Source organism: Equus quagga, chromosome 7 (genome assembly GCF_021613505.1).
Source record: "Equus quagga isolate Etosha38 chromosome 7, UCLA_HA_Equagga_1.0, whole genome shotgun sequence".
NCBI lineage: Eukaryota > Metazoa > Chordata > Mammalia > Perissodactyla > Equidae > Equus > Equus quagga.
In genome coordinates, this window is record NC_060273.1 from 15,165,338 (window position 1) to 15,189,224 (window position 23,887).

General features: G+C 45.6%; 1 protein-coding gene across 1 annotated transcript in view; it reads right to left on the reverse strand.

Annotated features, from left to right (window-relative positions):
* Nucleotides 1-21,838: 21,838 nt before the first annotated feature.
* The window catches only part of GPR139 (G protein-coupled receptor 139), a 34,046-nt gene continuing 31,997 nt past the window's right edge, over nt 21,839-23,887 (reverse strand). Inside the window, exon 2 of the mRNA XM_046665735.1 lies at nt 21,839-22,773. Within this exon, the coding sequence (XP_046521691.1) occupies nt 21,839-22,773 (935 nt within the window). The remainder of the gene's footprint in view (nt 22,774-23,887) is intronic.

The following is a 23,887-nucleotide window of genomic DNA, read 5'->3' on the forward strand; positions in this document are numbered from 1 at the left end:
GCAACGTGATTACCTCCTGAGCATTAGCGAACACCTCTCTCGCTTCATATAGTTTTTATTTCTTTTTTGTGGTTAGAACAATTAAGATCTAGTCTCTTAGCAACTTGGGAGTTTATGATACAATATTGTTGACTGTAATCGCTGGGCGGTGCATTAGTTCTCCAGGACTTACTTATCTGCTGCTTGCAAGTTTGTGCTCTTAAATGCCTCCCCCGGCTGTGTGCCGGGAAAGCTTTGTTCACAAACACGACAGCTGGCTGAACCTGGCTGCAGTTTGCAGGCCCCTGACTCTTCGTGGCAGCAACTATTGTGGTGTATCCTGCTGCTGTCTTTCGAGACAGAGAGATGTCTGCTGAGATCTTTTCTCCACCTTGGTGTCTTTATACTTAGGATAGGGAGACGGGGCGCCCCTTATGAGCTCTGGAGGGTGTTGGAGGAGCTCATCGAGAGGACGTGCCCAGAGGTGGACCTTCGAGCTGGCCCCAGGCAATCGGAGGATCTTCACTTCCTCCCCTGTCCTTGGAATGTGTGTTCTGCCCACTGTTCCCACGGTGGCAGCTGCTTCAAGGACGCAGCCTTGAGAGAGTAAGTGTTGTTGAGAACATCTGGACGGAACACGTGACTGAGCCCCGTTAAGGCGTCTGTATCAACTTGTAAGATTCTAGTGGGCTGGCGTGGAGATCCACTCGCCTTGCAGCGCCCAAGACAAGCCTGGTAGGTAAGTTCCCTTGCTTGCTACACCTGCGCCTTGAAATCTGGAGGGTTCTGTCTCTTTCTTCTGCCTCTCCTTGCCCTCCGTATATGGGAGCCAGTTTGCAAACCGACAGAAGGGGAAGGGGTAGTCTCTTCTGACTTCTGGCGGGTGCTGGCGATCCTTGCCATTCCTTGGCTTGTAAATGCTTCTCTGCTCCTGGAGTCACGTGCCATTTTCCCTGTGTCTATGTCTCTTCTCAGAAGGCCCCCAGTGGCTGGATTTAGGGCCCACCCTAATCCAGCATAACTCCATTTTATCTTCCATCTTGATTACATCTGCAAATATCCTATTTCCAAACGAATTCACATGCATAGGGACTGTGGTTTAGGACTTGAATATACCTTTTTGGGAGACAAAATTCAACCCATTACAGGAAGGAGAGAAGATCACTGCTGTAGGAAATGGTTTGTTTTTCCATCAGAAATCAGGGCCATTGGGGAAACAGGAGCAGTGATTAATGCCCCATGAGCAGAGCGCTGCCTCTCAAGAAAAAGATAACTTTTCAGTTCCTGGTTTAAGAAACTGGGTGGATGGTAGTGCCATTTGTAAAGATCTTCCTTTTAAAGTCAGCTTTAAAAATAGGTGGATTCTGCCTTCTCCCAGATACTTCTCCACCACACTCGCTTGTCTGTGTCCACACTCATCAGCCGGGTCCAGGTTTGCATCGTCTCATGCCTGGACCACAGTAATTGCCTCCTCTCCTGCATCCCTCCAGCCCCTTTTGCTCATCTATAATCCACTGTGCATCCAGCAGCCAGAGAGAGCTTTGTAAAATGTGAACTTGACCATTTATTCTTCCAATTAAGCCCTCCAATGGCTTTTCCCTTTGCACTTTGAATGAAATCCAAACTCTTTACGAAGGCCTCCATGGCCCTTAATCATCTGGCTCCTGCTCCCCTCTCCAGCTCATCTCAAGCCTCTCACCAGCTCGATCACTTTACTCCAGCCACACACGTCTTGAAATTCCCATTACGTGCCAAGCGTTTGCCCACCTCAAGGCTTTTGCACGTCCAGCTCCCTCTACCTGGAATGCTTACCTGCCTACCTGCTACCTAACTAGGTGCAACTGCTGACCATTGTTCAGGTCGGGGAGGATGTCCCTGATTCCCTAGTTTAAATTGGGACTAGTCTTTCTCTTAGTATTCTATTGATTTCCTTCATAGTTTCTGACAACTCAGAATTCTTTGATTAATTGTGTTTGAGACTTTAGTACCTGTGTCCCCGCTAGACTGAGAGTGACAGGAGGGGAGGAACCATGGCTATCTGTTTTGCTGTGGATCCTCAATGCCCATGCCTAGTACGGTGCCTAGGAAAGAGTAGACGATGTTCGTTGAGTGAATAAGTGAGTGACTCAGTGAATAAAGTAAGCTGGGAACAGTTGGTTTTAGTGAATGATGCTGTCCTTCAAATATAGAGAAGGCACAGTTGACTGGAGCAAGCCGATATCAGGTGGAATATCCACTCCCCGTGATTCCGGGGACCTTGTTTCTAAATATTTCCTTTACCTTTGGGCCACTGCTGAGGGTTTCAATTCCCGTTCAAGGAGCGATGGGGGCATCTTCAGTTCTCTAATCTCAGAGCCACTGCTCAAGGCCAGACCCCCATGACCACTTGCCTCTGTGCGAAGTGGCCTCGCAGCCCTCCTGGTCCTCCGTAAAGCTGCCCAGTGGTCACCAGTACAGATCTGCTCCGTCCTTCTCCAGCTTCAAGTCCTTTAAAGGCCCCTTACTGACTGTGGGATAAATCCAGGCTCTAGCTCTCCGAGATCTGACGTGACGGTTATTTCCCCAGTCTTTGCTCTTGCTTTTTCCTTCCTTAAACTTTGTCCTTCGATGACCTCTACTAGTTTAGGATTCCCTCCCAACACCATTTCACTGACTTTCCTCCGCTGCCCAAAATGCCACCCTATGTCTTATCCAACAGGAAAAGCTTCTATTCAGCCCTCAAACCCCATCTTGGATGTCCTCTCCCCTAGGAGTCTTACATGAAATTTCCTTTCTGTCCAGAGAGAGTTTATTGCCCCGGCTCTTTGCTAGTCTGTAGGCGCACGTGCATTTCTTGTATTTGCCTCGTCATATTAAAATCTGTTTTATTTCCCAACAGTGTGCTCTGTCAGAAAGGCAATACTTGCTGGAGTGGCCCACTGTCCTGGTGTTCCCAGGTTTGAGGGCTTTTCAAAGACACAGGACTTTCAGCATTAAAACGCAAACAGCTCCAGGCAAGCCAGGCTGCTCGGGCCCCTGCTGCTGGTGTAGGGCATGGACCCTAGGACCAGGCTGTCCACATTTGAATCCTGGCTCTGCCACTTATTGGCTGTGTGATCGTGGGCAAGTCACTTGATCACTCTGATCTTCGCTTTCCCGTTCTGTAAAGTGGGATAGTAAGAGTACCTAGTGCCAGAGCGGTTGTGAGGATTGGACGGGTTAATATGATCAATGTGCAGAAGAGCTGGTAAGAGCTTAACCAATATTATTATCCTTGTTGCCTCTTCAACAAATAAATGCTGAGCACTTTCTCTCTTCCAGACCCTGGGCTTGGAGCCAGGGGTAGAGGGGGGACAGGCAGAGAAGGCGGCAGCCACCCCAACTTCCATTTGTATCTCCCAGTTTCCAGCCTGCTGCGTGCTTCAGGGAGGATGCTCAGTAAACATTTGTACAGTGAACGAAGCAGTCTGAAGCCACCTTTTAGGGAGTGTTCGATGCTGGTCTGCCCCCTCTGCTCTGGGCTTCAGAAACTTGGAACATCCGAGAACCTTCTCTATTGACCCCAGCTCTTGTGAACCTGGATGCATGGTGCTAGCTGTGGTTTATAAGATATTCTTTGTCGCCTCTCCGCGTGATGATTGAGATGCCCACCTCAGGGCCTTTGCACTTGCTGTTCCCTCTGCCTAGAACACACTACCCTTCATCTTCCCATAGTGGCCAACGTGCTCTTCTTCAAGTGCCTCAGAGAAGCTTCCTGACCCAGCTTCGCTGAGGTGGGGCTCTCCACCCCCAGCTTCTCTTCTATCCTGTCATCTTGTGTTATATCCTTCAGGGCACTTACCCTGGGCTAAATTTATCTAATGGGTTGCCTGCTTACTTTCTCTCCCTCCCACCAGAACATAAGCTCGGCAAGGCAGAGACTTGGTTGAAGTGGTCTACCCACGTCTTCTGAGCTAGAGCTGAGCCCGACACAGGGTAAGCACTCAATAAATGTTCGTCCAATGAATGAATGAATCATTTAAAGTATAATGGCTATAGTTGTTTGGGCACCTACTACTTGCAGGTGTTGGCTGAGCACCTTAGTCCCGCAGAAGTTGCCACCTCAGCTCTTACAGCTGAAGAAACTGGTTCTCAAAGGGCGTGTGGCGCCTGCTGAAGCTGCACAGCTCGTGATGTCAGGGCTTGCCTTTGGGCCCGGCTCTTGCCTCTGCTCTCAGCCACCGTGCTGTGTATTCTGCCTCCCAGGGCAACAGAAAAATGTCTGGACTCCTCTTTCTCCACCCTCAGGCCCTGGGGGCCCTTGAGAAGAGGGTTAATTGCAAAATTCCTGACTGCCCCCAGCCTCCTGCAGGAAGCTCCCCTTCTGGGGTGGGGGCAGTGGCTGGGAGGGGCACCCAGGGATCTGCCGGGTCTGGCTGTGTCTCAGGTCCCAGAGCCCCTGAATCTGCACGCCGTCTGTGCCACCGCTGCCTGCACGACAGCCTTGCTGTCACGTAGCGCTGGCCCACAGGTGTTCTGCAGCAGACCCTCTTTCAGGAAGAAAATGCAATTAGGGCTGCACGCTTGGCAGACTTCATCTCCATTCCTGCCTTGGGAGAGGAATCAAAGGGCAGCGCGTGGGGCTGCATATGCCTGTGCGTGTGTGTCTGTGTGCACGCGCGTGTGCGTGTGTGTCTTGGGTTAACCCCTGCAGAATTCACGGGGCATTGTTGGGAAGGGGGAAATGACTGTTTTTCATTCCTGCCAGTGACTCTTGCCTCCTCCTTCAGGAATAATAGTTACACTTCTGAAGGGCTTATCCTGTGTGGGGGACTATGTTGAACACTTTATGCGTACAGGGTCATTTAAAACTCCTAACCTCTCTATGAGGCTAGTGTTACTGTCAATCCTGTGTTACTGATGAGAAAACCGTGCCCTACAGCACGGCAGCAATTTTTATCTAGGATGCGGGCAGTACAGGCTCTCCCCTGAGTTCTGAGTGGGTCTGGCCCCTTGGCCTCCGGGAACCCATACTATGTGGCTCAAGTCCCACTGCCCCTCCTCTCCCTCTCGGCATCCTCCCCGAGCTCCCTTATGTATTCTCATCAGTGCCGGTGCTGCCAGAGCTTCCCAAGGCTTTGGGACAGAGCAGGCGCACAGTTCCCTGAGCCCTGGCTGGCTGCTTTCTCAGCGATGGCAGGGCCTTGCTGCACTTTCCTGCATGAGAAGCCAAGCTGATGCACAAGGCTCCCATCTCCACCGTGCTGACCGGTGTCTGTCAGCAATGTGCGCCTCTGCGAAGGGAGAGGAAAAGGGTCGCAGCTTTGGGCTATATAGTGCAAATAATGGGCCTCTGCAATGAGAGTGAGGCCTGGTTTACCAGAAAGACCAAAAAACCAGGAATGGAGAGGCCTGGTCAGCCCCTAGTATGCTGTGTGATCTGGGAGAAATCGCTTTCCTTCTCTGGCATCGCTCCCCCAATCTGTAGCGTCCCATTCTTAGGGCACCTTCACTATTTTGCCATATCTGTCTACTACCTGGAGGCTTATTTGTTTAATTTATTTTTTCTTTAAAATGACTCACTTTAAATTTATTTTAAAAGGAAAATTTATATAATGTTCATGTCGTATATTTGTATCATGAATGAAAAGCCAATTATCAATCAATTGCCATAAATAGAAGACAGCCGTGTAGATAAATAGGAGGAAAACAAACCCATGATATTAAGTTCTACTCAGATCCTGTTGCCCATTGGAAACTGAGTCTGGGGCCTGCCATGATTTGTTAAATCGGGAAATGGCACATTGTAGAGAAGGTGTTAGAGACACATCAGTGCCTGACGGAGACTTCCTCTAAGGGGTGACAGAAGGGTAGGAAGAGAACAGAGGAGGAAAGTGCTCCCCTACCATATGAGTTGATATTATCTAATGTCACGTTTGGCCGCAATGTAAAAACCAATCTCCACTCTCATTAGTGCTAACCATCCTTCATTTGGGGGAGCCTCCCTGATTTCTAAGGTCCCTTCTTGCTTAGACATTCCAGGGTCCTTGAATCCCGGGATGAACTAACTGTTTAAACACTTACCACCACTGGTGGGGCAGGGGGCGTGTGTCATGTGTGGAATGAGTTAGTCAGAGCTTTGCTATGCTTGGCCCTCATGGCTTCCGTGTCCCTGCTCAGCTCTCACGTCCATCGTCCACACGGCAATTTAAACCTTCTCCATTCTCCTGCCTCCTGCCTTCTACCACCCTCTCAGCAGGTGGTCTTAGAAGCCACCAGTCAAAGGGGAGTCCTCCTTCCCAACCCGGCCTCTCCTCCTTCCCTTTCTTATGGTCCAAGGGGCATCTTACCTGTTCTCTGGAATCCCCCCTCCTGGGTTCTCAGGGTCTTCAGTCCATCAATTATCCCCACTCTTTCTAGCATTTTCTACTTCTCTCCTGTATTGATTCCTTCCTTCCAACATTTATTAGGCTATCTCAAACATTATTTCCTATAAATGTATAACTTATTGGGTAATAAATACGACTCCAAGGAAACAAGATTATTTGGCAAAATATCCCCTATTTTTTGAGAGTGATCACTTACCTTTGGACGAACAGTCCAGTCTGCTAGAGCACGGGTTTGGCAAACTACAACCGATGGCCCCAATATGGCCTCTGCTTGTTTTTACAAATAAAGTTTTATTGGAACAGAGCCATGATCATTCATTTGTGTATCACCTATGGCTGCTTTCACACTGCAGTGGCAAAGCTGAGTGATTGTGACAGAGATGGTACAGTCCTCGAGTCAGAGTTATTTACCATCTGGTCTTTTGCAGAAGTTTGCTGACCTCCATGCCAGAGAAGAACCAGTGCATATTTCTAGGTGAAGAACTGATAATGGGCTGCTTCAAATTTGTCACATGTTTAGAACAATTTCCTGAATAGAAATGTGGCCACAGCCCAGAACAAACCACAGCTTGGTGGTTGAAGATCTGGATCACACGCAGGATATAGAGTCGGACCCATCCAGCTCTTAGATTTTTGCCTGTGTTAAAGGATCTTGGTGAGGCGGCGCATTGTCCTGTGGGAGTGGTGTGAGGTTTTGGATGAGCAGAGCTGGGGGATGATGGTGATATTTCATAGCAGCACGCATCCACTCAGCGTGATAATCACAGCATAGCCACCCGGAGTGGTGTCCGAGTGGAAACCCAGTGCCTTTGCGCTCTCTGTCCACACCTTGAGCACACCTTCCCTTCAGTGTAACACATTCATTCACTCCTGCCTTTTACCTGGAAGAAACACAGCACTCAAATCAGTTTGGTCCTCACACAGTCTGGATGCTGCAGTTAGCCAACGTGAGATGAAACAGATGGTTCCAGATGTGGAAGCTGCAGTCTTCTTAGAGTTTTGGATGAGTCCCCAAGTCTGAGAGAAATGGGGGCCAGGGATCCTTATCTTCTAAAGCGAGGTGCTAGACTCTTTTGAGAGGACTTTGGCCAGCCCCTAAATTGGATTTTCCAGAATTAGCCCATCCCAGCCTCCAAACCATGGGGGAGAAAGGAGTTGAAGAGAGTAGAGAGTGAAAGAGTGAGAGTGTCTTTAGAGAGAGTTTTTAGGTCGTTGAAGAGTTTCTCCCTCCTTTTCTAACCCTGAGGAAGAAGGCAGGTGGTAGTGGAGATAAAGACATCTGCTTGGATGTCTTTGATAGGCTATCTTGGATATCCAACCTCTCTTGGATAGGTTAAATTATATCCCCTGAAACTTGAGGAATAGAGTAACTCTTACCCATTACATGCCTAAAAATCCAAGGCGCAGATGCTGGATAGAAGAAGAGTGTGACGCAAGCTTGCCTTTGTGTCTCCTAAGTCTCACAGGCAAGGTTGCTCTCGCCTCCCCCATGGGAGGAAGCTGGCTGTCAGTCATCTTCCAAGGTATGCCACACCTGAGGATCATCCAGCAAGAAGAGGTCACCCCATCAGAAGGGTGGACCCCAGGAGCCAGGACTTGGGGACAAATGAATTGAGAAAGTTTATTTAATGAAGCAATCGTGAGAAGAAAAGTTTCCAATTACACTCCATTCCCACTTTCAATCCCAGGTAACCATTAATCTGCTTTCTGTCTCTACAGAATTCCTATTTTTCTTTTACATTTTATGTAAATGAAATCACACAGTATGTGGTCTTTCATGTCTGGTTTCCTTCGCCTTAGCATACCGTTTGTGAGTTTCATCCGTGTTGTACCATGTATTGGTATTTTGTTTCTTTTTTTATTGTTGAATAGTATTCTATTGCACGGACAAACACCGGCTATGGGCCTCTTTGAAAGTTCCCCAGATGGTCCTAATGTGCAGACTGGGTTGAGAGCCACTGAATACTAAACCATCCCATTATGAGTAAGAGACTGTGAGACACCAAGTAAACCTATTTAAGTTTCTCCTGGTTTATAAAAACATCACAACCAGCAAACCTCCCTCAGCCTCATGCCTCCATGCAGTGAGCGCCTCCCTCTCTCTCAGGCTTCCTGCCTGACAGACTTCTTGGCCAGCTGTCTCCAGATCCTCACCTCCTTTCTTCTCAATCCCCTGGCACCCAGCTTCTGACCTGCCCACAGCCCTGAAGCTGCAGAAGCCAAAGGAGATGTCTTGATTGTCTTCTACACTGGACTTGGGAGCATTTGTTCAGCTAATACTTCCTTCTTAACACTTGGACATCATGACATCACAATTTTATGGTCCTCTGAACTCCTGTTTCCTTTCGTGAATATTTTATTCGTATTAGCTTTTACTGCTGTGTCGCAAATTACTGCAAATTTAATGGCTTAAAACAATGCACCTTTAGGTTCTCAGTTTCTGCGGGTCTGGAGTGAAGGTACAGCTTACCTGGCTCCTCTGTTAGGGTTTGAGAAGGCTGTAGTCATGGGATCCGCTGGGCTGTGTTCTCAGCTGGAGTCTTGACTGGGGAAAAATTCAGTCCCAACCTCAGTCAAGTTGCTGCCAGAAATCCTTTCCTTGTGACTCTATGACTGAAGGCCCATGCTTGTTGCTGGGTGTCAGATGTGGGCAGCTCTTAGATCCCAAAGAGCCACCCACAATTCCTTGCCATGTGACTCTCTTACAAAACATGGCAGCTTATTTGTCAAAGCCATCGAGAATCTCTCACTCTAGTCTGCTAAGGCAGAGTCTCATATAACGGAATGAAATCACGAGAGTGACATCCTATCACCTTTGCCATATTCCGTTGGTCAGGAGCAGGTCTTGGGCGCTGCCTGCACTCAGGGAGGGGATTATATAAGGACGTGACTCATTGGGAGTTACTTTAGGGTGTGTCTTCCATGTTATTATAAAGTCTAGTAAATGCACAGGAAGTCATAGGAGATAGAAAGGATGCTCATCTATACAATATCTTGACATTTTGCCTTGTTTGTTTCAGGGTCCTCTAAAGTGATGAAACATATCAGTGGAGCTGCCGTCCCTTGTGTATATGTCTTCTTCTTATTTTCTTCCTCTTGTTCAAAAAGTATTCACTATCAAAAATTTGGAATTTAGCAATTCCATTCATGTTTTTATACTATTTCCGCAAATGTATGTATATATGCATAGAAGCTTTATATAAATGGAATCATACTGTACAGAGGCGTCAACTTTTAACGTTCCCTTTTCGAGGCTTATCCTTATTGACACATGTAGCTCTAGTTCATTCGTTTGCTTTGTGGTATAGTATTCTATTTATTTATCCTTCTCTTGTTGATGGTCATACAGGTTGCTTCTGAGTTGTTGCTAATGCAACGATGATGCAATAAACATTGCTGTACTCATCTCTTCCAGCACAAGTGTGAGATTCTTTTCCTGGAGTACACACCTGGAAATAGAATCTTTGGTTGTAAGGTAATACATCACCAGTTTTTCCGTATGTTGCCCAAGTTCTCTTCCAGGTGGCTCTATCCATTTTCACCCTCACCAGAGTTCTTTGTCTTTTCCATATCTGCCCAGCACTTCAGATTGTCCATTTCTTTCCATTATTATCAATCAGGTAGGTGTGAACATTGTTGATGTTTTAATGTTCACATTCCTGATTTTTAGTGAACTAGGGCATGCTTTTTATTTTTATTAGCCGTTCAGGTTTCCTATTCTATGAACTGACTATTCACAGGCAGAGCCTTCATCCATTTTTTCCCAAATGTGTGCTAAGGTGACTTGACCTGAAAGAGGGACCGTTTCCCACCTCTACTTGGACTATGGCCCTGCTCTAGCTCCTTGCTGGCCTTTCCGTGGTGGCCTCTGTCAGTAGTGGCAACAGTGTGGTTCCCTGAAGTGACTGGGAGACACCAACAAGGGGCATCTGGGACAAGAGAGGAGGAATGGGGAAGACTCCACGTGGAGATGATCTGACGGGCTGAGAACATGTGAGATGACTGCAGGAAAGCCCAGAAATATTGAAGGGGGACCTGTGTGAACACATTGGGGCGAGAGATAAAGATTTGAGGACCTTATGATTAACATAATGTCCATAGTGAGGACACTGTGATTTTCAATGTAGCTCTTTGTGTGTCCACAGAGCGGTGAGGTTGGGGCATTATCACACATTTTAGCCTTTTCTGGACTATGGGATAAGATGGCATCCTTTATAAATCCTTCTATAACTCTAGCAGCATATGTATAAACCAAAGGGAGAAGGTAATCTCTCAAAGGTACTGCTGCTTCCCCAGGCAGAATCTCTCTCATCGTAAGGTCTGATCCTACCTTACTTCTCTGGGGGAGGGAGTTCCCACTTCTGCTGCTGTGTCATCCCAGATAGCAGGAAACTAGCAAAGAGAACCTCAAGGAAATAGTCAAACTTGAAGGAGAGCTGCCTCCTCAGGCAGACCTGTCTCATTAATGAGGTCTCAGGAAAAATAGCTTGTGCCAGTCCTTTTACTTCCAACTTCAAGCCCCACCTTTGGTGTCTCATCCCCAGGAAAACTACTCTTGACGTCTAGACTGTCAAGTCAAGACGAAGAGAAGCTGAGCCCTCTCGCCTACCTTCCCAAGCTTGTTTCCTTTTCCCTGTCTGATGACCTACTTCTTCCCCAGATGACAGATGCTGTGATGACCTCATTCTTGGGGAAGACCTTGTCCTTTCCCCCCATGGTTATGGCCTTTCCCTTGCAGACCTCACTGGGCCAGCGATGTCAGAGCGTGCCACCATGCCCCAGCAATCAGATACACGAAGAGGCACACACACAGAGCCACAGGGAGTCATTTCCTTACAGCCTCTTAGAAATCAGATATTTACAAGATTAATTTACAATAACAAGAAGCCCTTGGCTCCAGCTGAGGAATATTTGTGTCCTCTCTCAGGGCCCAGGAGACACACTTGACATAGTGAAGACAGCTCACCTACATCAACCCTGACCCACAAGCGGGACTATTTCCATTTTTATCATCAGTGGAGCTAAGCGATAGTGACCCTAATGAGATGGACAAGTGTCCTTTAGGCAGCTGCTATCACATCACACTGAACGCTGAAGTTTTGCTCCAGAGGTTAACAGTAGATGCAAACTGAGAGAAAGAATTAAGGTAAAACTAGAGAGGCCACATTTTGTGGTATTGAAACCGACTATGGAGTGACTGATGGCCTGCTTCTAGTCTTCCAAATCCTTGATGCTCTGTGTTTTTCAGAAACTGTCACCAGATGACTGCAATGAATGATATGCTTTCTCTACTTTAGAAAAGAAAGAGCTGGAAGATGACATAGCTAAACGCTTTCTTCCTGGGAGTGGCCTCGTCATTGCAAAGGTGACCCAGTTTCCCAGAGAAGTTCTGGAATGTGCCATGCTCCTGTTGTCCCCATCACAGAGAACTAAATAACAATACAACTTATTAGTAATACAAATATGTTCCAGATACTTGAAAATATTAGACATAATTCCCACCACCCCCTTTTGAAGTCAGTACTATTGTTACTCCTGTTTTACAGATAATGTAACACTCGCTCAGAGACTGGAAGTAACCTGGCCCCTGTCACTCAGCTGGAAAGTGGTGGAGTCAGGATTTGAATCCAGATCTGAGTGATACAAAGCCTTGTGCACCAGGAGTCTGCCTTTGGGAGGTGCAATGCTATGAAGGTGTCTGATTTTGGCACCACTTTTGTTCACTCCTAAAAATGCTATTTGACGTTCTTATTTTAATCAAAGTCAGTTAAAATTATTTTTAATTTCAGAGCTTTTAAAGAACTGTGTGCCAGTTGGGCAAGATGAGTAGACCAGGTCTGAGAATGTCGGACTCTGAAGGTAGATAGAGACATGCCTTCGGAGGCACCCAATAACCCTAATTTGAGGACAGTGAGGCACCAGGAGAATCTTTTCCTGCCTTTTCTCTAAGCCTTTTAACAGTGCAGCACACCTGACTGTCTATCTCCTTGTGGGTTGTGAAGTTCCCTGAGTCACATCTGTAAAATTCCCTAGGTCATGAGCAGGTGAGGGAGAGCTCTTTCCAACAGTTCTACCTTAGCTCGTAACTTAGGAGCCCTTGATCTTCCTCTCAGAAGTATTTGGAAGGTGACTTGTCTCAATGCTTCTCTTTTACCCCACACCCAGTGGAGAAGGAAGGCCTCGACTGACCTGTAGGATTGGAAGAAGGAGCAAAATACATCCAAAGCTATGGGACTTTCAGCACTAAAATCCGGACAGCTCCAGGCAAACCAGGCTGGTCGGGCACCGGTTTGAGCCAAGATCTAAAATACATGTGAAAAAGCCCCCTTCCCTCTCTATTTCTCAGGCCTTCAGGAGGGAGGAATTCTTCTTACACTCCCCTCTTCCATACAGGAAGCCTAACTCGGTTGTGGTCCAGACCTGACTTCCAGAGGAGGGTCCAGAGGTCCATCTCTAAGGTTCTAAGTATTTTTGCCCCAAGCATCTTTGCCGCAAGCAGTTTCAAATGTTACAAATGTAACCAAAAGAAACCGTAATGAAACCAAAATTGTCAATCAATCAGTTATTTTATCTTCTACGGCAAAATTGCCTTTATGGCCAACTAGTTATGCGGTGAAAGTGTTTGTGGCATCACTGCTTACAGCAAGGATAGTTACAGCTAAAACACCGGACACGCGTCTCTGCTTGTTGTCGCTCACAGGGCTCTACTCAGGGGCAGAAGTTCTGCTTGCAGAGGCCTGGGAAAGTGTCTTCTATGTAGTTCCACACTGTCTCATGGGTGTTTGAGCCAAGATCTAAACTGGCTGGATGGGAAGTCTGTTGGCTTGGTGTTCAACCAAAGTTCTGCAACCCACCTTCCCAGTAATAGAGCTGGAAATTGATCTCCAGTCTCCAATTTCCAAAATTGATCTCCAATCCATTTCTTGAATCTATTTCTCAACTGGTTCCAAACCCAGAGCAAAGGGAGAGATGGGTATGATCTGTCAGCTCCCTTAGTCCTCAGCAGGGAGAAGTGCACACACTGTGAAACCTTAGCCAATTGTGGAGAGTCTGAATTAGGGAAATGGCCAAATGACAGAGTATTTGGGAAGGCTGTATTGTAATTTCCCAGTTCTTTCAGCCAACCAAGTGTGACCAAGGAGACAAGTGCTTCTCCATCCTGGCTGTGGAGCAGAATCACTTGGGAATGTTGTAGAAAATTCTGATGCCTTGGGTTCATTCCCAGAGGTTCTGATTTAATTCATTTGGGGGTAGAGTCTGGATACAGGTGTTAAAAAAAACCCTCCAGGTGAGTCTAAAGTACACCTAAGGTTGGGAATCACTAAAATAAAGAAGCTGCTGAAGACTCCTTGTTTAATAGATCAGTGCTTCCCAAAGTATAGAGTTTGCAACACAAGGGGTATGAGAATAGGTTTCGATGGCATGAGGCTTGGCTTCAGTAACATTGAAGCACATTGAGGAAAAAATTTCCCTTTCTAATTGGCTATCAATCCTTCTGATTAGGTTAAGGAGAAAGTCTTGATATAGTGGTAGAGGGCCCTTAACATCCATCTTTTGTTTTTCAATGAAAAGAGAGTAGATATCAGCTTCAGACAGTCATATAAGGTAAGAATTACTGCTAATCTTTGGTCTTTTAAAAAAATGGTTTCTATCTATTTATGGCAGGTGACACTATTTTTCCATTTATGGTAGTGATATAAAATTTTCTTTAAAAGAATCAGTAGTTCTCCATCTTGGCTGAGGAACTTTAAAAAATACTGCTGTGTGGATTTCACCTTGGGTATTGGGATTTTCAAAAGCTTCCCAAGGGTGTAAAACCCCTGTTTTAAAGAACAGCAATGCAGTGCTTCTCAAACTTTAATGTGTGTATGAATCAGCTGAGGATCTTGTTAAAATTCAGATTCTGGCTTAGAAGGCTAGAGTGGGACCTGTGATTCTATATTTCTTACAGGATCCTAGGTGATGCCAATGTGATGATACTGATAGGTGGATCATGGTTTTGCACAGCAAGGTCCTAGTGGAACTTGCTTCTGTAAGAAATCCTATCTTAAACAGTTCCATCAAGTAAATAATGCTGTCCCAGTTTCTTCTCTATGGGGGGGGGGGGAGCAAATCTTTTGTGGGAAGCCATTGAGGAGTTTTAAGTAAGAAATTGATTCATACATAAGATTTTCTTAACAGATATTGCCTTTCTTCCTCAAATTGAAGTTGTGGCCAAATGATTTCAGTACCCTGGACAGAAGCAAGGCAATTGTTTCAAAGGACCCGGTGCTTAAGCTTGAGTAGAACCAAGAGTTGAAATCTGTGTATAAAAGCATTTGCAAAACAATGACATTGAAAATATTATTGAAGGTGGTGCAGGAAAGGTTTAAAAAGCGTAGACCTTTTTAATGCCTCACCTGCTAGTAAAGTCCATATTAGTTTACCTACAATCTTGTGGATCTGATACTCTGCTCTGCCAGATTTCATCAGATGCATGAATTGGGTCATGAAATAGAACCCTAGGATATTATGACCTGATGATTTCTGGCTCCTCATTACCGGAATTAGAGGATGGCTTTAGCCTAAATATCAGCCTTGGATGATTAAAAGGCTAATGGGAACAGGCTGCTAATTCAGAAGAGAGAATGTGGGATGTCAATGAAAACATGTCAAGGTGGCTCATGGAACCAGACAGAACTGGGCTGAAGTAACAACTCGTAAGTTACTCGTTACAACCTTGAGAAAGCTTAGTTTACTCCCTTTGCGACTCAGTTTTCTCATTTGAAAAATGGAGGTAACAACACTCACCTAAGTGAGGTGAGACGATCACATCAATTTCTTACTTTAAACTCCTCAAAGATTTCCCACCAAATTCCTCACCAGGGCCCCACAAAGCTCTACATGATTGCTCCTGCCTGCCCCTCCCTGCCTTCTTCCCTACTATTTCCCCTCAGGATCACTATGCTTCAGCAAGACTAGTCTTCTCTTTGTTGCATGAGCACTCAAGGTAATTCTCATCCCAAGGGCTTTGTTCTTTCTGCTTCCTTTGCCTGGAATGCTTTTTATATGGTCATTTCCTTTTAGTCTGGGTTCCAGTTCTGTTGCTGCTTTCTCAAAAAGATCTTGCCTGACTGACTTATCTCATGTTGCTTCTGCCTGACCCCAGTCAGGCAGATTATTATTATTTATTTCCAAGCACTTATCACTACTTGAAATTATCTTATAGGCTTCCTTGTTTATTGTTTCTCTGACTAGAATGTAAGCACCACAAGGACAGAGTCCTTATCTGTCTTGTTCACTGGCGAATCCCTGTGCCTAGAATAGATCTTGGCACACAGTATATTTTAATACATAGCAGTCAAATAAGTGAATGACCATAGGAGTGCCTGGGACACAGTGGTTGTTACATGAGTACCCCCTCTCTTGATCCTCTTCATTTCCATCCCTAAACATGCTCAAGTTGACAGTGTGGTCATTGGAGATGCTGAGGATTAACAAGAGAAATTTCTCATGATGAAGGTTGGAAAGCAATCCTCTGAAGGTCTATAATATATGTTTCTGGGAATGTGCTAGAAAATCATTGGAAAAAGGACCCACCAACATGTAGATTGTGTGGCCTTGGGCAAGATGATCTCTTGGGCCTTGGCTTTCTTGTTTTGATATTTGAGTGAAATAATCTCTAAGATCCTCTCCAGCATTCAATCGCAGTAAATAAGAATCTAACCTTTGCTGGTTATTCTGCAGTCGCTCCCTGTCTCACTTTACCCTTGATCAAGTTTTCGTTGTTTTGTGCCTTGGGGTGTGTCCACTATGGACTGCATCACCTGCCCTCTCTTCCTGGCTGACTTCTCTTTGGGCTTGGCCAGTGGAGGCATCAGTATGATGTCGGAAGGAAAGAAGAGAGAATTTGGGGCACCCCCTTTCCTCTCTGGCATCATATCTCTGGCAGTGACACGGCACCTGCTTGCTGGAAGGCCCCTCTTCCAAAGCACAGCCCACGCTGACCTGCAGTAACACTGTTTCCTCCTGTCACCCCATCAGGCCCAGGGAGGTAAGGCTTTCTATTGCTTCTAGTTCCTAGGGGCTTCGAAGCTCTTCTTGGTTCTCTTACTCTTGCTCAGACCAATTTTAACAGTCTTTTGGTTAAAGTCTTTTCACGGAAACCACCTGAGTGAGATTTGCTTCCTTCCAAGACTCTGCTTGATGTACAATCCATTTGGAAATATATCCAGAGAAGCAGATTCTAAGAACTCCCGCAGAAAACCATTTGTGGAGTTAATAGACATCGCTATGAAGAGTTTTCCTTGGGTTTGATCTGGATCCCTCACCTGCAGTTTGGGTCTCCCTCCCTCTGGTTCCTTCTCCAGTGGAGGGAAATAGCGTGTTACTGCCATTCACTGGGTAACAAAGCTCCGTGGACCTGGTAGCTCCTCAAGCAGAGAGTTGATGAGAATGCCTCTCTCTTCCCTGTGGCCCTGCTCTGTTCCTTTTTAATCAGAAAAGTTGTCCTTTTCTTGTTCTGACACGACAGTGACACATTCTCTCAATAAACCTGGGAAACTCACAGTGTCTATTTGTCCCGGTAGATGCGAGCCTCTTATCCTCCTTATTGGGTCTGGCAAGTATGCGGATTAATTACACACTCTCCATAGAGGCTGAACCATCACATTTAGCCAAGTACGCTAATAAAAGGATTATTTAATAGTCCAACCTCCATCAAATCACTTGTTTTTGTATTTTAATTAATTAATTACTTTTTTGCTGAGGAAGGTTTTCCCTGAGCCAACATCCATCGCCAATCTTCCTCTTCTTGCTTGAGGAAGATTTGTCCTGAGCTCACATGTGTGCCAGTCTTCCTCTATTTTGTGTGTGGGTCACCATCACAGCATGGCCACCAGTGAGTGGTGTAGGTCCATGTCTGGGATCCAAACCTGGGCCACCGAAGCAGAGCATCCCAAACTTAACCACTAGGCCATGGGGCCAGCCCCTCCATCGACTCACTTTTATCCTGCCTCCCTGAGTTGGTGGACAAAATTAATGTGGATGCTCTGGCCACGCCTAAAAGCTTCTGTCTGTGATCTTTTCAGCAAATTCTTTGCTTTTCTGTACTTCCTTCTCAACTTATTACCTTCATTCTCCAAGTTGATGCAAAGATAGATTGTGACAATAGTTTGTGGGTGGCTGTCAGAATTGATGGTGGTTTGCGTGGGAAATGCATAGCTAGATTGAGAGCTGTGGTTAGGATTCCAGATAGAGTCAATTTAAAAAAAAAACTCTTCCTCACTGGGAAAGGTCAAACCAAGTGTTTTAATTATGGTGCTGTTATAATATATCTCATGCTTGGATGACCTGGGCTTGAAGAGTCGGAAAACTATGCAATATACCCAGCTCTAAAAAGGGCACAAAAATAATGTGATCCTTTTGGGGAGGGGTGAATCAGAATCTTGCAGAAAAGGCAATGAGGTCGAGAGGCAAGGATGAAGTGTTAAGTGACCTGGGTTCTACTCTGGACAAAACCATTAACCTCTTTGGGCCTAACACCCTCACACATACTGGAATTACTATTAGCTCTAATTTATGGGGAGGAAATTGAGACTCAGACAGACTGAGAACATTGCCCAAGGTCATACAGCGAGAAAGTGGCAGAGCCTGAAAAGTTATAGCCTACAATAACTGACTCCAAACCTTGATTTCCTGAACATGAGAGTTTCTACTTATCTTGTAGGCAACTGGAAAAAAAATTAACTTTTATACCATTTTCTACATGAGGATAGTCTTTCAGAGATCTTCAAGGACTCCTTCAAGGCCACGCAGCTAGTAAATGGTGGAGCTGGAACATGCACCCATGATCGTCTGACTTCAAAGTCTAAGGTCTTAGCCATGATGCTAGATTTCCTCTCATGATTACAGCCATCACTGTCTTGAAGGCGTGTAGAGGATGTGGTCAGAAGAGAATTCAGATTGATACCCAGTAAGCCACCTAATTTAGGATTATAGGAAGAGAATTCAGCAGTCTTACATTCTGAAATATATCTGCCTAACCCAGAGGCAGGTGGGACTCAGGTCTCATTCCAGCACCAGCACAAAATATAAGTAAGATGCTCATTTAAAAAATTTTAATCAGACTTCTGCAATTGCTTGAACATATATGCAGATACCAAACACCAATGTGCACCATATTAGAATTTATTATAATACAAACAAGTCCAGACACAATATATTATCTAATTAAGAAAATATGAACATTTGCTGTTTTTCTATGGTAACATTCTATTCCATTCTTTGAACTGGAATAGCCAACATGAGAGTCCTTTATTCACTTCAGATAGGCCCCCCCATGTTGGACCAGTAGGCACCAACTGTGCAAAGTAATCTTTTCCAATTGCAAAATGGAAGTTCATGCCTTCTCATGGTCTGTCTTTTATGGTTTGTCTGTTATCCTCCTCATTTCCTTCCCTATGAGACATTTCAGTCCTTGATTTGTTCAATAAAAAGACACAGTGTGTACGTGTGTAGCATTACTGCATGTCCAACCAAGGACCCGAATCACACAAGCAGAGAGATGCTAGTGACAGTCTTTGCAAGAAGCGTCACAAAACCCCGAGATAAGGCAATTGCTTAAGTGCCATCAACAGCAGCTGTTTACACGACAGACTTCAAAATCCAAGGCTTTATTTCCAAAACTGGCCCGAAAGAAAAGGCTTAAGAGTTTTTTTTTTTTTTAAAAGACCCTTGTCATTATTGTCCACTATTATTACTATAAATAATAATAAGTTAAAAGTCCTCAGATTATCTGAAACAACTTTTAGGACATAGGTATCAACCTAACCCAACAGGCATTTGTATTCATCTTAACCAGAAGACAACTCATTGGAGTGCCTTCAAGAATCGGACCTCTTTTAAATATTATTTATCAAAATATAAAATATAGTCAGAAGGAAAAGAGATCACAATACTACTTGATATAGCCTCCATTGTTAAAAGAAGTAATCAATGAGTGTATGAGGAAAACACTCCGAATTCACACCCAGTTTTTACTTTTTAAACAACAACAATGAATTTTACATACAATTAAAAACGTGGAGCAGAGAGCATTGAGATCCACACACATATTTTCCATCTTACATACATTCTCAGAAAGGAATTGCTTAACCTTTACAGATATTGCACTGTGCCGCATTCACAGATAGCTCCAACTAGCATTTTTCAGAGCTATGCGTTTAAAAAATAAATAAATAAATATATAAATATATATATATATATATATTCGGTGTAGGTAGCCTTTGGTCAATGTTCTTTCATCAGGGGGTGTGGTGGAATCGCATCATACACACATTTAATGAACACGTATTTGACTGCACGTGCTGGGCAAAAAAGAAACAATGAGAGAGAGATGCCATTTAAGGGGTGTGGGGGAGTCTGCCCACCGCTCCGCTCGATGTGCATATGCCCTGCAGGGAGTGTGACAAATCTGCTTGTCCCTGAAACAACGTCCACGAACCTCCGCTAGCGGGGGCACCTGGCTGCCCCAGTGTGGTCGTCCCGTTCTCAGATACAGTAGAGTCATGCAACATGGTCCCTAAGCACAAGCCAGCTCTGTCTTGTCCTCAACCAAAGAAACAGCAACCTATTCCATTGCTGGAGAAAAACTTAGCTGAGTTAGGTTTTTTAAGAGATAGAATATGGTCTCCAATATGGCTCCTTCCCGAGGACTTCCTGCTGGACTTTATTTTGCACCGACTTTAGAATCGAATCTTTGGGTAGAACGAGACCCTACTGCAATCATTTAAAAGGAGTAGGAATGAGGATCATCAGGACTGATATGACCTGAAGTGACATGGAGTCAGCATTGAGGGCATTGGCTGAAGCTTGGGGCTGGCGTTACACTGGGGCCTTTTCTACCACACTCATTTATTGCAAATTCCCTTAAATAGGGTAGACGTGTTTTCCAATTTAGGAACAAAAATACAGTCAAAATCCAACCTGAGGAACCAAGTGTTCCAGGTGGATGGTCTGCTTTTTGTTTGGTCTCCAAAAATATCATGCAATTCCCAAATCATTTCGGGAGATGTCTTCCAGAACAGGGAAAATTTCAAACACTGGGAACCTGGGAGAGAAAGTTAACAAAAAAAAAAAAAAAACCCTAAGTAAGAGGAACTCCAATGTAGATTTCCCTTTCAAAACACATCGCTGGATACACAGGAGCCTAATATAATCAAGAGTCTATGTGCATGGGCACACGTGAGTGGTAATTCCCAGGGAAGCCCTTTTTAATCATATCCTAGAACTAAGTGTTCTTGCTTTGGACAGGCAAGGGGAGCATAACTAAATAAATTAATCTTTTATCATTTTGCAAAGGATGTGGGTTAAATACCTTCACCAAAAACTGGCTCCACCCTTTCAGCCATGGGCATCAAAGGGCAAACGAGCAGACCACGTGGGCACCTGTCCATGTCAGTTGTGTCTGCATTTGCCGCCGAATGGCAACGCCAGCTGGAATGTGGGGCAGAACTGAGAATGCCTCCCTTCACATCTGGAAAGCTACAGTTCCTGACCCTCCAAAATTAGATCCAGTTCGGAAGTCACTTTAAATAAAACAATTTGGTGAGGGCTTCAGCAAGCAAGGAGGCAGGGTTGGCAACTTTACACGTAAAAGGCTTCTCCAGGAAGCTTGATTGGCACCGCAAGAAGAAGCTATTTTGAGCAAAAGGATTGTGCACAGCTGACATGGGGATGGATCGAAACAACGGCAAGAGTGGGCTTATTTTTTTGTTTTTCTGGGCTCAAGAAATCCTCCTTTCCTGCCATGCACCAGGCAGGGTCTTTGTTTTGGAGGAGATAGATAAAATCTATACATGATGGCAAATAGAGAGACCACATCGTAGACCCCCAGGTCTGAGTTATGTTGGTTTGAAGCCTTTCCAAAGAAACCCTGGCCAGAGTTTGAATGGGATTCAATACTCCCCTGTCCCCACAGTGTCATTCTGTAGCCAGGGGTGCCAGGGCTATTTCAAGATCACAGCCCTCTCTAGGACAAAGGGCACCTTGGAAAAATCCAGAATTCGTCAGCAGTTAACTGCTGAGAACAGCACAGGGAAGTGATGCATGACCTCAGCTCTTGGAAGAAGAGTGTGGGCTCAGATACGTGCTACTGTGGCTTGGTGTGTCACACAAATGAGCAGTTCCCAGTGACTGTAGATGGTGCCGAGGCTAAGCCACACGCTATTTCTCTACTGTGTGTCCCTACTGACCACAGGATGATGACACTAGCTCAAATGGCATCTTCAAACTGGTAGGAACTTTTGCTGTCAACATGGCTTTGTGAAAAATAAATGCATCAATGGAAACAAGATTCATGCTTTTCTTTTTTCTCTTCTATCTTCTCTCATCTACCAGTCTGAGAGTTGCTCAGTCTGTGGAGACAGGAAATCAGATTAGCACTCTTAAGGAGAGCTGTTCAGCCTTAGGACGGGCCACCCTCCCATCTGGAAATGGATTAGACAGAGGCACTAGGTGCCAAACCTATGGGGTCATGGGGATACTTTTATAGGTTTTCCGTTTTTGTCATACTGGTACACCAGCATCTTGATACAGTGCGAGTTGGCCGGCGAGATCCAGGGGCTACTTGTTATGGAAAAGTTGTGGTTGGTGTAGAACTGGACGGGTTGCTTCTGGCACTTGAAGAAGGCCTTGAGGGTGGCGGCCGCCATGGTTCGGAACCGCTTGCTGATGAAACAGTAGAGGAAGAAGTTGATGGCGGTGTTCAGAAGGGCCAGCATGTTGGCCACGTCGGACATGATGTGCACCAGCCAGCGGTTCTGGATGGGCGCCCCGTAGAGGTGGTAGAGAATCATGATGACGCGGGGGGCCCAGAGCGTGGCAAAGATAGAGGTTATGGTGAACAAGATGGCGGTGGTTTTCCCGGTGGAGTAGCCACGGAGGCGAAAATTGCTCTTCCTCCTGAGCTTGTACACGATGATTGAGTTCAAGATGAAGAATATGGAGCAGGGCACCAAGTATACCGTGAAGCAGTGAATCCAGATCAGGACGTGGTGCACAGAGGTGCTGTTGTAGTCTTCAGTCCAGATGTTGGGCCACCAGTAGTAGGGGATGCTGGTGAGGAAGCAGGTGATGTAGACACTGACGATGACTTTCCGGGTGCGGGCCGGGTAGGAGACCGTGTGGTACTTGAGTGGGTGGCAGACGGCGATGTACCGATCGATGGTTAAGGGGACGGTAATCCAGATGGAGGTGTGGATGGAGGAGAATTCCAGCACCTCCACGATCTTGTCGGGCACCTGAGGCATCTGCACGTTCAGGATGAAGTCTTCCAGCAGGAAGTCCACGAACACGATGAAAAAGAGGACCAAGATGTCTGCCGCGGCAAGCGCCAGGAGATAGTTGTAGGACGACTTCTGCCTCCGAGCCACCAGCTGGGAGAGGATGATCACTGTCAGGATGTTGGCTGCGGGGAGAAGAGAATCGGGTTTATTGCTGAAGCAAGATGACTTCACTGGCTACCAGGGGGCCCCAGGCGCGGGCTTATTGGGCGGCCCCATGGCAGTCAGAGGGACTGAACCAGTGCTTCTGAGGGACAGGCTCGGTGCTACAAGTCGCACCTCATACAAAGAGCTGGATGTGATTTTGATAGAGTTTTATGCTCATATTGTAGTTTATTTGCTCCTCACACAGTCATGACAGGTGGTGTAGCCACTGTCCTCACTTCAGAAATGAAACTAGGGCTCAGAGAGCTTGAGGAACTTGCTTAGAGTCACACAGGAAGTCCTGGTGACAGAATGAAACCTAGATTCCCTAATCCCAAATGCCGTGCTCTTTCTTTTGTCCAACTGCACTGGGGACACGGGACTGGGGTGGCTTTTCCTGCTCCACGTGGTCAGGTAGGAGACTGGACTCAACGGCCTCTTAAGAACCTTTTTAGAACTTTGACTTTAGCACTGCTCCTTTTTAAGGTGGATTTGGAATTGAAGGAGCAGAGACGATCATGACCCTCAGATTAATTTAAAAATAAATTATATCTATTCTTATTTACTTGCATATATAACAATATGCATTTAAATTGGTTTCAGGATTTTGCGGTTACAAACTGCTGTATTAATACCCTGGTATGTCTCTCCACGAGAGGCGGCTCCGTGTGAGAGTTTCTCTTGGGTAGATGTTCTTGTTCAAAGCACTTTGAAATAATATTTTGAAGTGGTGGCGAGTTCAGGTACCGATGATATTAACTAGCCAGGATTCAAACCCAGGACCAACACCCGTGCTCTAAACCTCTCGCAATATTGATACTTCCAAGTCGGGGTAGGGGTGCCATGCACACTGTATGCGATAAAGAAAAATTATGAGTACACTTTACTTTCAGTCACTACTTAAGAAAAGAGGCCCATGAAAGCCAAGCTCTTTATATTTGTAAAGCTGAGATTTCAAAAGTATATTCATGCATTCCAAGTGGTTTTTTTTTTTTTGAGGAAATTAGCCCGGAGCTAACTGCTGCCAATCCTCCTCTTTTTTTGCTGAGGAAGACTGGCCCTGAGCTAACATCCATGCCCATCTTCCTCTACTTT